Source organism: Prunus mume, linkage group LG5, assembly GCF_029339155.1.
Source record: "Prunus mume cultivar Tortuosa linkage group LG5, ASM2933915v1, whole genome shotgun sequence".
NCBI lineage: Eukaryota > Viridiplantae > Streptophyta > Magnoliopsida > Rosales > Rosaceae > Prunus > Prunus mume.
The window spans coordinates 10,522,632-10,538,286 of NC_142702.1; the positions used below are offsets into that span (position 1 = coordinate 10,522,632).

The 15,655-nt window shown below is 39.5% G+C and overlaps 1 protein-coding gene, 3 non-coding genes and 1 pseudogene across 4 annotated transcripts; 2 read left to right on the top strand and 3 right to left on the bottom strand.

Moving 5' to 3' along the window:
- Positions 1 to 423: 423 nt before the first annotated feature.
- On the bottom strand, positions 424 to 1,195 carry LOC148916884 (uncharacterized). Its single transcript, XM_089052312.1, has 2 exons — positions 921 to 1,195; positions 424 to 838 (listed from the first exon to the last, which is right to left on the bottom strand). Exons 1-2 carry the CDS (start codon positions 1,193 to 1,195, stop codon positions 424 to 426), a joined length of 690 nt encoding a protein of 229 aa, XP_088908438.1.
- A 581-nt stretch (positions 1,196 to 1,776) lies between these two features.
- LOC148916885 (small nucleolar RNA R71) lies at positions 1,777 to 1,882 on the top strand. Its single transcript, XR_016127536.1, has one exon. It is a non-coding gene; the product is annotated as a small nucleolar RNA R71 (small nucleolar RNA).
- Positions 1,883 to 6,786: 4,904 nt separating this feature from the next.
- LOC148916886 (small nucleolar RNA R71) lies at positions 6,787 to 6,891 on the bottom strand. Its single transcript, XR_016127549.1, has one exon. It is a non-coding gene; the product is annotated as a small nucleolar RNA R71 (small nucleolar RNA).
- Positions 6,892 to 9,471: 2,580 nt separating this feature from the next.
- LOC148916887 (uncharacterized) lies at positions 9,472 to 12,973 on the bottom strand (annotated as a pseudogene).
- A 528-nt stretch (positions 12,974 to 13,501) lies between these two features.
- Positions 13,502 to 13,608, top strand: LOC148916888 (small nucleolar RNA R71). Its single transcript, XR_016127615.1, has one exon. It is a non-coding gene; the product is annotated as a small nucleolar RNA R71 (small nucleolar RNA).
- The last annotated feature ends 2,047 nt before the right edge of the window (positions 13,609 to 15,655 follow it).

Genomic DNA, 15,655 nt, shown 5'->3' on the forward strand with positions numbered 1-15,655 from the left:
CTGCAAACAAGCTCAAAAAGTAAAGGAGAGATCACAGCCTCTAAGCTGTCCGCTTCTTCTTTCCTTATGCTTTGTGTGATGCATGCTTCAATGGGCTCCAAATAACTCATTGGCAATGCTTCTTTCACCATAGTATCAATTGCATCAAGCTGGAAAACTTCATGCTTATCACTTGGAAACTTGGAGGCTTCAAACACTTTGAATGCTATTGTCTCATCAAACACGTTCATGGTCAATGTACCCTTCTTCACATCAATAATAGCACCGGCAGTTGCCATGAATGGCCGACCTAGAATGAGTGGTAACTGATTGTCATGAATTGGTGCTTCTTCCATTTCCAACACCAAGAAATCTGCTGGCAAAATTAGCTCTTCCACTTTCACCAAAACATCTTCTAGAATGCCCTTAGGGTACCTAATAGTTCTATCTGGCACATTGAATGCTCACAGATGTGGCTTGCAACTCACCAAGGTTAAGTTTCTCATAAACATGATATGGCATAAGGTTTATAGAAGCACCAAGATCAAGCAAAGCTTTTTCAAACTTAAAATCACCAACTATACAAGGTATAGAAAATGAACCTGGATCCTTTAGCTTTGGAGGTAGCTTTCTTTGTAACACTGCACTTACCTCTTCACTCAATGCAACTTGTTCATGCTCTTTGAATCTCCTCTTGTTAGTGCATAGATCCTTCAAAAATTTTGCATACTTTGGAATCTGAGCAATGGCATTGAGCAATGGGATGTTGATTTGCACTTTCTTGAATGTTTCCATTATCTCATCCAAGCCTTGATCTTTCTTTGACTTTGATAACCTGCTGGGAAAGGGTGCAATAGGCCTAAAAGCATTAGTTGAAATTGGAACTTGATTAGCATTAGATGATACCTTAGTTTGTTCTCTTTCCAAAAGGATTGAGGGACTGTTTGTCGGAAGCTGTGGGCTGCCCATGTGGTGGCTGAATGATCTCCACGTTTTCTCCATCTTCTTGCTCTTCGTTGACATCTCCAACCTTGTTATCAACTTGTTTACCACTTCTCAAGATGTGTACTGCTTTAGCATGCTCTTGATGCCTTGGATTCACCTCTGTTTGGCTTGGAAATGTTCCGGACGCCCTATTGCTCATGGAGGATGCAATCTGCCCAACTTGCACTTCTAGTTTGTTAACTGCATTTTGAAGATTCTGATTGGTTTGCATCTGTTGCACCCATGAACTTCTTGAACATGTCTTGCAATTCTCCCATTTGATCACCCCTTTGCTCTTGCACTTGTTGGGGAGCTTGCTGGAATTGCCTTTGTTGTATTTGAAATCCTGGGGAGGTCCTTGAGATTGTTGCACATTTGAGTTATTGCTCCACTTGAAATTAGGATGATTTCTCCACCCCGGATTAATGCGTGTTTGAGTAAGGATCATTATTAGGATTCCTTGCTTGAAGGGCATTTGCTTGTTCTAGCATGTGCTCTGCAAAAGATTGATCTTGAACTTCTACTTTGTTTCCTAGAGGGCCAGTCACTGCCTGTTGAAGCAAAGAACACATAACATCAAGTTTTGCAGCAATCTCATTATTAGTACTTACCTCAGAGACCACAGCTTTCATAGGAGCTCCTCTTCCTTTATTGTGGCTCCATTGTTGAGAGTTAGCACTCAAAGATTCAAAGAGAGTAAAAGCCTCATCTGCTGTTTTGTTCATCAATCCTTCTCCACTTGTTGCATCTACCATCATCCTTTCGGAATCAAGCAAACCTTCATAGAAAGATTGCATTTGCATCCAACTCTCTATGTTGTGGTGTGGGCAAGAACTTATCATCTCCTTGTACCTCTCCCAACATTCATGAAAAGCTTCTCCTTCCTTTTGTGGAAACCAAGGATTTCCTTTCTAATCTTGTTAGTCTTTTGAGCCGGAAAGAATTTCTGCAAAACTTATTAAGCTCATCCCAAGTACGAATTGAAGCATTAGGCAAAGAGTATAACCAAGACTTAGCCTTATCTTTTAAACTGAATAGGAATAGCCTCATCTTAATCTGCTCATCATCAAGGCCATGAATTTTGATCGTAGCACATATTTCAAAGAATTGCTTAATATGCATGTAAGGATCCTCAGTGGTATTACCATAATAAGTTGGAAGAAGATGAATCATACCACTTTTAAGCTCAAACCTGTCACGTGAGTTGAGGATAGACGATGCACGAAGATTGATCGGTGACTTTGGGAATGGAAAACTCACGCAGGGGTTTCGAGGTTGGACAACAAGCGCACCACCTCCTTCAACATTATTGTTGGTGTTCGGAATCTCTGCCATCGTGCTTGAACCTTCAGATTCGGAACTTTTAGAATCAGCGTTGAAGAACTATAATTCCTCCTCAAACTAGCACGTACTGCAGCGGTTCTTGGTGAAAGTGGCTCAGGTGAACTTTGCTCTTGGTCATATTCGGACATGCACAGACCAAGGAACTCAATTCAGTGCTTTTAATGGAGATAACAACTAAATACAAAAACTGAATACTAAAAGAAAAACCAACGAAAAGAAACAAATGAAACAACCAAAAACAAAACAATCAAAGTAATCTAACAATAGCACCAACGTATCCGGTTCCCCGGCAACGGCGCCAAAAACTTGTTGATTCAATTCCTAACAACTAAAATGAGTTATTAAAAACAGCAACTTTAATTCTCGCAAGTGCACACGAACCGTTTATAGTATAGCTTATGTAAATACGAGGTCGATCCCACGGAGAATGGTAACTTGGTTCCAAGTTAAATTACTTAGAATGCTAGAAAAACATAGAACAAGGAAACTGACTAACTAGCTAAAGGCAAGGTCGAATTCAACAATGCCTCTTGCTAATTACTCAAGGTCTAGGACAGAATCCTGGCACCACACACGCACTTTTCGAAGTAGGGGGGGTTTTGTTGTTTGAAATGAAAGAAGAACGTAAAATGAAAGTGCTCGAAAGTAAACACTGGCAGCAATCAACAAGTTGTGAAACAAAGATTGAGAGGTGTTAGAGCCTCGGAATCTACCACTAGTCTTCCTATCCAAGTTATGAATGCATAGAAATTGACTCAAGCTTCATCAACAATAGATTATCGCATACAAGCCTATGGTATCCAGGTGCAGGATGCATGATTCTCCTAAGGCATGTGATTATGCATGGTATCTACACAACACGTGATCTCTAATATGCATCCTAAGCATGGTATCTACTTAGAATAAAGCATACAAGAGTCATTAAGCTCCTTGAAAATATGATAATCACACAAGTCCTAGAATATGGTATTTGTCCTAGTCAACCTATGGTTATTAACCCCTTGAATGATTCTTAGGCCATTTATGTGTTGCTTGTGAAAGGAGAGTAGGGTGGTGAATCTAAACCTTCCCAACCTGTGCTAGATGCATAAAATCCTAGTTAGCTACTCTAAGAAAACATACATCAAGCACATAATAAATTGGAGATTAACAACTTGATAATGAAAGCAAGGAAATCAATTAACTATAAAATCATCCATAACATTGAATATTCATGACTAGGGCTTCATCCTAAGCCCTAACTAAATGGATTAGTTAAACATAACTATGAATACAGAAAATAAGAAATACATAGATGGGATAAAGAGAGGAGAAGAACTAGATGATGGCAGCAAGGAATTCCCAGGACAGCTCCAAGCTCTCTTCTCTCTTTATGGTGAATCTGAATTTGTGTATGAGAGTAATGGGTGAAGTGAAATTGTGTAACTGACTCTCTATATCCTTGAATGAGTGTGCAGCCCTCTATTTATAGAGTGCAATTTCGTCCTCCCCTTTGGATGGTGAAGCACACCTCTCTTAGCTGCTCCCAACTGCTCCCTACTCCCATGCTTAACTGCTCCAGCTGCCAAATACATGCTTTGGTATGGTTTTTTTATGGAAAGCTTGACTTTTGTCCATCTTTCTGAGTTCCTGAGCTGATTTGACTCTCATGTATGGCTGCCCATGCTGAGCACATGGCTCTAGGGATGTAGATGTGATGGCAGCCAATCATGACATTTCTGTGAACTTGGTTCAGTCTTTGACATGCTAAGGGCTCCATATTTATCCAATTCGGCTGAAATTTGGATATGTTATAATAGACACCCATTGGAACAACTTCTATCAAGGATGTCTCCTCATCCAACCTGTGTAAGTTGCTGAAATGAGGCCTGCAAGATGACCTACGAAACTGGACTGACAAGGAGTGTGGCCCAAATTGGGTTTGTCTTTAAGCCCATATTCCTTTTATCCCAATCAGCCCTTAACAAGCATGGATTGCATCAAATGTGATCTCTTGCTGTCTTAACCTACAAAACACACAAACATAGGTAAGAGACTCAAAATAAAGAGAAGCTAAACAAAATTACTAAGCAAAGAAGGCATGCAAATGTGTGAAATTATGACCTTATCATAAGACAGCAAGAGATCACATTTGATGCAATCCATGCTTGTTAAGGGCTGATTGGGATAAGAGGAATATGGGCTTAAAGACAAACCCAATTTGGGCCACACTCCTTGTCAGTCCAGTTTCGTAGGTCATTTTGGACGCCCCATTTCAGCAACTTACACAGGTCGGATGAGGAGACATCCTTGATAAGTTGTTCCAATGGGTGTCTATTATAACATATCAAATTTTAGCCCAATTGGATAAATCTGGACCCCTCAACACGTCAAAGACTGAACCATGGTCACACAAATGTCATGATTGGCTGCCATCACATCTACATCCCTAGAGCCATGTGCTCAGCATGACAGCCATACATGGAGTCAAATCAGCTCAGGAACTCAGAAAGATGAACAAAGTCAAGCTTTCATAAAGAAACCATACCAAAGCATGTATTTGGAAGCTTGGCAAGTATGGGCTGGAGCAAGTAGGCAAGCATGGGCAGAAGGGAGCGGTTGGGAGCAGCTAAGAGGTGTGCTTCACCAGCCAAAGGAGGACAATTCTCTCTATAAATAAAGAGCTGCTCACTCATTCAAGGAGATAGGCAGACACACACATTCACTTCATCCATTACTCTCAAACACACATTGATTCACCACAAAGTGAGAAGAGTGGGCTGTCACAGGAATTCCTTTGCCATCATCTAGTTCTTCTCCTCTCTTTATCCTATCTATGTATTTCTTATTTTCTGTATTCATAGTTATGTTTAACTAATCCATTTAGTTGGGCTTAGGATGAAGCCCTAGTCATGAATATTCAATGTTATGGATGATTTTATAGTTAATTGATTTCCTTGCTTTCATTATCAAGTTGTTAATCTCAATTTATTATGTGCTGATGTATGTTTTCTTAGAGTAGCTAACTAATTTTATGCATCTACTTTGGGTTGGGAAGGGTTTAGATTCACCAATTCTACTCTCCTTTCACAAGTAACACATGAATAGGCCTAACAATCATTCAAGGTTAATAACCATAGGTTGACTAGAACGATACCATGTTCTAGGACTTGTGTGATTATCATATTCTCAAGGAACTTAATGACTCTTGTATGCTTTATTCTAAGTAGATACCATGCTTAGGTTGCATATTAGAGATCACGTGTTGTGTAGATACCATGCATAATCATATGCCTTAGGAGAATCATGCATCCTGCACCTAGATACCATAGGCTTGTATGCGATAATCTATTGTTGATGAAGCTTGAGTCAATTTCTATGCATTCATAACTTGGATAGGAAGACTAGTGGTAGATTCCAAGGCTCTAACACCTCTCAATCTTTGTTTCACAACTTTTTGATTGCTGCGATGTTTACTTGAGCACTTTCATTTCACGTTCTTCTTTTCATTTCAACAACAAAACCCCCCATTTCAGTGCGTGTGTGGTGCTAGGATTCTGTCCTAGACCTTGAGTAATTAGCAAGAGGCATTGTTGAATTCGACCTTGCCTTTAGCTAGTTAGTCAGTTTCTTTGTTCTATGTTTTTCTAGCATTCTAAGTAATTTAACTTGGAACCAAGTTACCATTCTCGTGGATTGACCTCGTATTTACATGCTATACTATAAACGGTTCGTGCACTTGCGAGAATTAAAGTTGCTGTTTTTAATAACTCATTTTAGTTGTTAGGAATTGAATCAACAAGTTTTTGGCGCCGTTGCAACCGTAGCGTTGGTGCTATTGTTAGATTACTTTGATTGTTTTGTTTTGGTTGTTTCATTTGTTTCTTTTCGTTGGTTTTTCTTTTAGTATTCAGTTTTTGTATTTAGTTGTTATCTCCATTAAAAGCACTGAATTGAGTTCCTTGGTCTGCATGTCCGAATATGACCAAGAGCAAAGTTCACTGAGCCACTTTCACCAAGAACCGCTTTATGCTGGTTTGAGGAGGAATTATAGTTCTTCAGCTGATTCTAAAAGTTCCGACTCACGAAGGTTCAAGCACGATGGCGAGATTCGAACACCAACAATAATGTTGAAGGAGGTGGTGCGCTTGTTGTCAACCTCGAAACCCTGCGTGAGTTTTCCATTCAAAGTCACCGATCAACCTTGCATCGTCTATCCTCAACTCACGATTGGCGGTTTGAGCTTAAAGTGGTATGATTCATCTTCTTCCAACTTATTATGGTAATACCACGAGGATCCTTACATGCATATTAAGCAATTCTTTGAAATATGTACTGATCAAAATTCATGGCCTTGATGATGAGCGATTAAGATGAGGCTATTCCCATTCATTTAAAAGATAAGCTAAGTCTTGGTTATACTCTTTGCCTAATGCTTCAATTACTTGGGATGAGCTTTCTAATAAGTTTTGCAGAAATTCTTTCGGCTCAAAGACTAACAAGATTAGAAAAAATCCTTGGTTTCACACAAAAGGAAGGAGAAGCTTTTCATGAATGTTGGGAGAGGTACAAGGAGATGATAAGTTCTTGCCCACACCACAACATAGAGAGTTGGATGAGTTGCCAACCCAGATGCTGCGTTTTTGCACCATTTTGCATCTTTTCTTATCCAAAGGCTCAATGAACTGAATGATAAGCAGAAAAGGATTAAAAGCACACGTTTGACTCAATAACATAACCAAATCATAAGTTAGAAGGGTACAAAATGATATGCAATTGTGAGGCTGATCAAATACCCCAGACCTAGATTTTGCTAGTCCCGAGGCAAAACAAAAGAAAACAAAGTTAAAAACAAAAGAAAGTTTAACTAAACCACTTCTGCGGGTAACTCGTTTGCATTGAGCATATGCAACAAGCCTTTAAACCTCTAGGCATCCCTAGTAGGAGGAGTTGTGTCTCTGAGGTTTATGAAGCGATACCCACAAGCGCTTTACTGCTGACTCTACAAAACAAAGGTTAGAAAACTAACTTTGAAAACGACTAATGAAAATGAAAGAAAACTTTAATCATACCTCCAACACCAGAGAGTTGCCAAGATAGATGATCAATAAGTGTGTAAAGTGGAAGCTATAGCTCAAAGGCATACGGCTTCAAAGTAAACATACTCAAATCTTGAAGGAAGAACATGCTTCAACTCTAATTCTCACATATAGCACTCAATCACTCAGAACCTATGGTTTTATTCTCTCAAACAAGCATAAGTGAGTATATGAAATAGAAGCAGGATATTTGGTTAGATCTCATGAAGAATCAAATACTAAGAATAGAGATACACACATACATACCAGCACCCATGAATACATCCTCAAAGATCAGCTAGGTCTTTCACAAGGTTGTAATGAATGGCTAAGGTTAGGGGAAATGGAAGAGTTGGAAAGAACACAATTAACTTAAGAACATACCAAGGTTGCATTCTTCATTGATCTGCAAGGTATCATTGATTTAGAATGATATGGCTGCAACTTCATAGCATCATCAGCATAGACCTTATATTTCACATTTAGATCAAATCAAACACTTTCTCCGAAACACTTTCTCTTTATCTTTCTTATTTGCTGACTTGATCTACTTCTTCTTTAACTTCATTGCACTGATTCACACCAATTTACATTTAGGCATGTGGCAACTTCCTTGCTTCAAACTTTATCTTGGCACACCTTGGTATATTTCTAAGCTATAGGGTATGGCTATAATAGGTTAAATATCTCAAATTGAGATACAAGGTTAGGGAATTATGAGGTGATAGAAGAAAAAGGCAAGTGTTTGGCTGCAAGAGGCTGATGGAACACACGAATGGGTAGGGTGAAAAAGCCACAGAGAATGGTTATACACATAGCCTAGCATCACTTCAATGAGTTCATTCATGAATGAGAGCACCTTTTTGATATCTGCAAAGAGAATCATCCTTAGTATTCAATCAAATGGAACAATGAGATCATTTAGAGTGAATTGAAGAAAATAAGTAGAGATGAGGAATAGAAACACTTTAAACCCTCTCAAGAATGCAATTAGGCTCGAAATAGCTCACTAGGGTAGTCTCCACTATTCTCCTTCAATAATCTGAGCATGGTACCTTAGCCACCAGAATTCTAAGAGCAAAACTTTGTGAAGTGTAAAATTTCTGATATGAAAATCTCAATGGCAGCTCCATAGCATTGATTGTATGAAATTCAAAAAAATAAAAATAAAAATAGTGACAAGCGGACGAAAATTGTAAACACAAATGAACAAAAATTGAAAACCTCCCCCAGACCTGAATTGAACATTGTCCTCAATGTTAAAGCACAACAAAGATGAGTGAGAACATGTAAATAATAAGGAAAGTTTAAGACCAAGGATTAGAGAAACTCCCTCTTGATGCGATTAGGTCGACAGCTACCAAGCACCTTATTCTTCAACACATGGGTTGCCTCCCAAGCGCCTTAGTTAATGTCTTGGCAAGACATTATGCGATTAGCTAACTTGATTATCGAATGGAAGATGATCCACCACATGACCAGTTTGAATTCCAAGCGCACTCCCTCATAGAATGGCTTTAGCGTTGTCCATTTACTTTGAAAGTCAGGCCATCTTTAGGGTTTTGAATCTCCACAGCTCCATAGGGAGAAACATTGACCACGGTGAATGGGCCAAGCCACCTAGACTTCAATTTTCCTGGAAAGAAGCATAAGCGTGAGTTAAACAAAAGAAGCCCATACCTTTGGTGAACTCTTTCCGTTGAATGTTCTGTCATGGTAACTCTTGGTTCGTTCTTTGTAAAGCCTTGCATTCTCATAGGACTCATGTCTAATTTCTTCCAATTCATTGAGCTGAAACTTTCTAACATGGCGGCCTTGTCAGATCAAATTCAACTTCTTGATGGCCCAAAAGCATTGTGTTCAAGCTCCATTGGCAAGTGTGAGGCCTTCCCAAACACAAGGCGATAAGGCTCATTCAGATGGGAGTCTTATATGCAGTCCTATAAGCCCATAATGCATCATTGAGCTTGGCAGCCCAATCTTTCCTTGTACTATTCACCACCTTCTCTAGGATCCTTAATTTCTCTGCTTATTTCTACTTGACGAAGTTTGAGGATGATATGGTGTAGAGACTCGGTGGGTGATGTTGTACTTCTTCATGAGTGCTTCAAATGGCTTGTTGCAGTAGTGCTGCCTCCATCACTAATGACACCCTTGAGTACCAAACCTTGTGAAAATATTGTTCCTCAGAACTTGGCACCACCTTATGATCATTGGTTTTGGTGGCTATGGCTTCCACCCATTTAGACACATAATCAACAGCAACAAGTATGTAGGTATATCCAAAGGAAGATGGGAATGGTCCCATGAAATCAATACCCATACATGAAGAGTTCCACAAAGTACATTCTTCAATGGCATTTCGTTCCTGCGACTTATGTTTCCCATCCTTTGACACCTATCACATTAACACAAAAATTAAATGCATCTTTGAATAGAGTAGGCCAAAAGAAACCTGATTGCAAAATTTTAAGTGCTGTTTTTCTTAGCTCCAAAGTGGCCTCCACAAGCCAATTCGTGGCTATGCCTAAGGATGCTTTCTTGTTCTTCTTCTGGAACACATCTTCTAATGAGTTGATCTGGGCAATGCTTGAATAAGAAGGTTCATCCCAGACATAATGTTTCACCATGGAAAGAACTTCTTTTGTCTGATAAGTTAGATCATTTCTAAGAACACCACAAGCAAGATAATTAACAAAATCAGCATACCATGGCTCTTTGACTTGGGCAACAAATAGCTGTTCATGCAGGAAAGTCTCATTCAAGGGTAGTACGACTTCTCCTTGCTCTTCAACCACAATTCTGGTCAAATGGTCAGCCACCACATTTTCACATCCCTTCTTGTCTCGAATCTCCAAATCGAACTCTTGCAGCAAGAGAATCCATCGATCAAGCGTGGTTTGGCGTCCTTCTTAGTGAGCAAGTATCTAAGAGCAGCATGGTCAGAATAAACAATTACTTTAGAACCAACAAGGTAAGAACAGAAATTTTCTAAAGCAAAAACCACAGCAAGCAACTCCTTCTCTGTTGTGGAGTAATTGAGTTGGGCATCACTCAAGGTCCGGCTCGCATAATGAATCACATGGGAAGCTTGTTCTTCTTTTGACCTAGAACTGCACCAATAGCAAAGTCAGAGGCATCACACATTATTTCAAATGGTAAAGACCAATCTGGAGCTATGATAATAGGGGCTGAAGTTAGCTCTTTCTTCAAGGTCGTAAAGCTTCCATGCAAGTTTCGTCAAACTCAAAAACAGCATCCTTAGCAAGGAGATTACACAATGGTCTTGAAATGCTCGAAAAATTTTTGATGAACCTTCTATAGAATCCGGCATGGCCGAAAGCTTCTAACTCTTTTACAGAGGAAGGGTGATAGATTTGAGATGATATTTATCTTGGCTTTGTCACTTCAATTCCCTTACTTGAAACAACGTGGCCTAGCACAATTCCTTGTCTTACCATGAAGTGACACTTCTCCCAATTCAAAATCAGATTTGTTTCCTGACATCTTTTAAGCACTAGAGACAAGTGGTGAAGACAATCATCAAAAGATGAACCAAAAACTGAAAAATCATCCATAAATACCTCCATGAATCGTTCCACCATATCGAAAAGATTGTCATCATGCATCTTTGGAAAGTTGCTGGAGCATTGCACAAACCAAATGGCATCCTTCTATAAGCAAATGTACCGAATGGGCATGTGAGCGTGGTTTTCTCTGGTCTTCGGAGCAATAGAATTTGATTATACCTGAAAATCCATCAAGAAAATAGTAAGCATGGCGGATAAGCGGTCAAGCATTTGATCAATGAAGGCAAGGGAAAATGATCTTTTCTTGTGGATGTGTTCAACTTCCTGTAATCGATGCAAACTCTCCAACCAGTGATAGTTCGTGTTGGAACTAGCTCATTCTTCTCATTCTTTACAGCGGTGATTCCGGACTTCTTTGGAACAACACACAGGGACTCACCCACTTAGAATCTGAAATTGGGTAGATGATTCCCACATCAAGTAGCTTTAAAACTTCAGCCTAACCACCTCTTTCATGTTGGGATTTAGCCTTCTTTGTGCATCACGAGATGGTTTGCTGTCTTCTTCCATTAAAATTCGGTGCATGCACATGCTTGGACTAATTCCTTTGATGTCTGCTATGGTCCATCCAAGGGCTGTTTTATGCTCTTTCGAACTTCAATTAAGCTGTCCTCTTCATGTGAGGTGAGACCTGCAGCAATTATAACAGGAGAGTTTCATTAGCACCCAAATAAGTATGTTTAAGATGATTGGGTAGAGGTTTAAGTTCTAGCTTTGGTGGGGTCATAATGGATGGCTCCAATTTTGTGGAGGATGGTCCAAGAGGCTCGAGCGGTGGCCTAAAGGATGGTGGGTATGGCTGAAACACTTCTAAGGCAGCCATCACCTCTTGGAACTCGATTCATAGAGATCTTCCTCTTCTTGTGTTAGGACCGCTTCTAGAGCATCATTAGACTTTTTCTGCATAATTTTAGAAGAAACCTCATGATCCACAACATCAATTGAAAAACAAGTATCAAGTGATAGAAGGTTGAGAGAGCATCAAACACTTTAAATTCAATTTCACCCAAGCAGGTCATGGAGAGGTGCCATCTTTCACTTTGATGATTGTATGCAGTGGCCATGAATGGTGCGCCCGAGGAGAATGGGATCAGCGGTTTCCATATGGGTTATCCTCCATATCCATCACTACAAAATCAGCCGGAAGAATGAGTGTATTGCTTGAACTAAAATATCTTCTACAATACCTTTAGGATATTTGATAGAATGATCAGCTAGTTCAAGAATTGAGTTTTTTTATCCCTTCTAAGCCAAGCTCTGATAAACTGAATATGGCATTACATTGATGCTTGCTCCCAAGTCCAACATGGCTCTTCCAACCGTCTTATCTCCGATGTTAATGGGAATGTCAAAGCTGCCAGGATCTTCTAGTTTTGGTGGAAGCTTCCTTTGCAACACAGCACTCACATTCTTGTTGAGCTTTACTTCTTCACTTGGAGCAAAATTAAGCTTGTGAGTCATCAAGTGCTTGATGAACTTTCCATATGCAGAATCTGTTTAACAACATCAAGCAAGGGCAAATTGATATTAACTTTACTCAAAATATAATAAATCTCTTTAAAAGCCTTATCTTGATTTGCCTTCTTCAAAGGCCTGAAATGGAATCGGTGGAATATATGGAGGAGGTGGGATGTATCTATCTTGATGAAGATGCGATGGCACAAATTTGTCATCTCTTTTATGCAATTGAAATGGATTGGGTTCTGAGATCAGATTTGGCCTTAGGAGCAGATTGGGATGTTTTGGGTTGTTCTCCATCCATAGCTGTGGTTTCCTCTTCATCTTCATCCTCTACAACCACAACATCATTTGATAGATCAGAACCAACTTTGTTATCAACAATCTTACGATCTGAGCACATGAACGGCCTTGGCTTCTTGGTTTTTGGATTGATCACGGTTTGGCTTGCCATTTCGAGTTCTCTTTGAGCTATTTGGTAGCTATCTGGCCTAATTGGACTTCCAACTTGGAGATGGCAGCTTGTGTAGTTTGCTGGAAATTGGATTGGTTGATTGCCATTTGCTTCACTATATCCTCCATGATGATGATGATGTGTGGCCTTTGGAGTGAAGGGTTAAGCTTGATTCTGTATTCCTCCATGAAAAGTTTGGATGATTCCTCCAACCTGGATTATAACTTTGAGAATATGGATCATTTATTGGACCTCGGTTGTAGGAATTCACCAACTTAGCTTGCTCTTGCACAAATTCTGGATATGCAGCCCCAAGGGACAAGAAATGGTAGGATGATCATGAGTTTCACAGATGCTACACACTTCCTTTGAAGGGTTTCTTGAGTTCAATGCAAGGAGGGCATCAAGCTTTTGTTCCAATTTGGAAATCTGCACACTGGAAGAATCATTAGAACCACCAGCAATCGTTTACCTCTTGTATCGGTGTGTTGGGTCTCCATTGCTATCTCCTCAAAGAGTTCATATGTTTCTTCTGAGTCTTAGTCTTATAAGAACCACCTGCAAAATTAGTGACAATATTATGGCTAGAGGGGGTTAGTCCTTTATAAAACATACGCATCTGAAGCTTCAATGGAATCCCATGATGAGGACATTGATTGAGCAGCCCATTGAATCTCTCCCATGCTTCACAAAATGACTCATCATCTTGTTGTGCAAATAGTAAGATCTTGTCCCTAAGCATGTCGGTTTTTTGCGTGGAGAAGTATTTCTCTAAGAACTTCTTTTGAATGGCTCCCCAAGTCGTGAGTGAACTAGGCTTCAAAGAATTCAACCAATATTTCGCCTTGTCTTTCAAAGTGTAAGAAACACTCTCATTGAAGTTGATCTTCCGTCACACCTGTCAAGGGAAAAGAGCTCACAGCATTAAAAATATCCTTTATATGGGTTAATGGATCTTCATTAGGTAAACCATAAAAGGAAGGCAACATATTAAGATGAGAAGATTTAAGCTCATAGTTTCGAGCTGCGGTGGGCAGCAAGATGCTTGAAGGGGATGCTGGAATTGTTGGGATATCAAGGTCTCCCATGAACTCATTGGCAGCCATCTCTTCTTCTTCTTCTTGGTCTGAACTTGATTCCGAATTTGAAGGTGAAGAACCTGGGAGGTCAGTGTGGATAGCAAGACCTTCAAATGTGGCAATGGCTTGCTCTTTCGCAGTTGCCAACTCTCTTTCTAGACGATTCTGAATTTCAGAGATCACCCGGTTTGGTTGCAAAGATGGTCTTGTGTTCAAAGATCTCGAACGTTGGAATGAAGACCTCACTTGTTCAAGTAAGGGATTTCTAAACATAAACTACCTGAAACAGAAAATAAGTTGAGTTAATTAGTACTACTAAAGAATCGGGTAACCTTGGGCACATAACCAGGGAAGAACTTTCATTCAATCCTAAACAGCAGCCAAAATTTGTTGTTAATATGTTAACATGATTATGCAGGCCAATTAGTAATATAGCAAGACAAGTACAAAATCGTACCTGAGATTTGAAGTTAAAATTAGTTATGTACTTAGATTACCAAATTCAAGAAAGTAGGAGTTAAGTCTAAAATAGAATTTAAAGCAAGAGTGATTGTAATTGTTGAACAAATGAGGCAAAACGAAATTTCAAACAAAAGCAAAGTGAGCAAATGTAACAAAGAGTGTTTTTGTGGGCTGGAAAACAGATTGGGAGACTAGGGCATTCGATTCACCATAACAATTCAATTCTAGGTTATAAGGAGTCAAGTGACAAGTCTAATTCAGATTCAAAGATTGATTCTAGCTAAAGTATAATTAGGCCATGGTGTCTGGTCCTAACCTTGTGTTCCTAATTCCCTAACTTGATCATTTGTTGTCTAACCTAAATTAAACATTAGGAACTCATTAAGCATAGAAGAACAATTTAAACAACCAAGCATGTATCTAATCCCTGTTGTCGAATGTCCATCCATACTTTTCTTATTCATAGTTCAATTGAATCAAAGCATGGTGTCTACTCTTGATTCAAACCAAGATAGCTAATATACAAGTTCTAATGGTGATCAATCATCCAAACAAGCATATTAACTGATAAGCATAATGAATAAGAACATGAATCATGAATCAAACTTGAAACTCAAAACTTCAACTTATAAACCCAGAATATTCATGTTAGGTTACATTGAAGTCCTAGTTATGAATTTAGCTACTCATAATGGAAATGAAACTTAAACAGAAATGAAAAACATAATGAATGTAATAAGAGTGGAAAAACCCATTTAAAGTTACTTGTGGTGTCCAAGGCTTCTCCAAGTGCTTCTCCACACCTAATGCTGCTCCAAGACCTTCCTCACATCTAGAGTATGGCAACTAAAGAGGTGATTTGGGATGAGTTTGGGTGAGTGGTGATGGCAGAGAAAGAGGAAATTCGTAGGAAATGGAAGGAAGGCTTGTTGGAGCTGTTTTGGTGATTTGGGATTGAATGGAGTGTTTGGGGAAGGATGGGAGTGTTAGAGGATGGCTGAAGTGAATTTTAGGCTGAATGGGTGACTCCCCTTTGAATGAGTGTGCATCACTCTATTTATAGAGTGCAAATTCATTGCTCCCCATTGGTGGTGAAGCACACCCATTCCTAGCTATTCCCATTTATCAGAGCTGCCCATTAGGTTCCCATCTTGCTGATTTGATGTGTAGCCCATGCCTCTAGGAATGTCAGCTTGCCATGCCTCTTGGAATGTCAGCTGCCCATGCCTTACGAGTTTCCATCTTTGT

Excerpts from the sequence above, each read along its gene's own strand:
- LOC148916884 (XM_089052312.1), bottom strand. The coding sequence starts at position 1,195 with ATGCAAACCAATCAGAATCTTCAAAATGCAGTTAACAAACTAGAAGTG. Across the intron at positions 839-920 it reads CCCACAGCTTCCGACAAACA|GCCTATTGCACCCTTTCCCA; the intron begins GTCCCTCAATCC and ends TAATGCTTTTAG.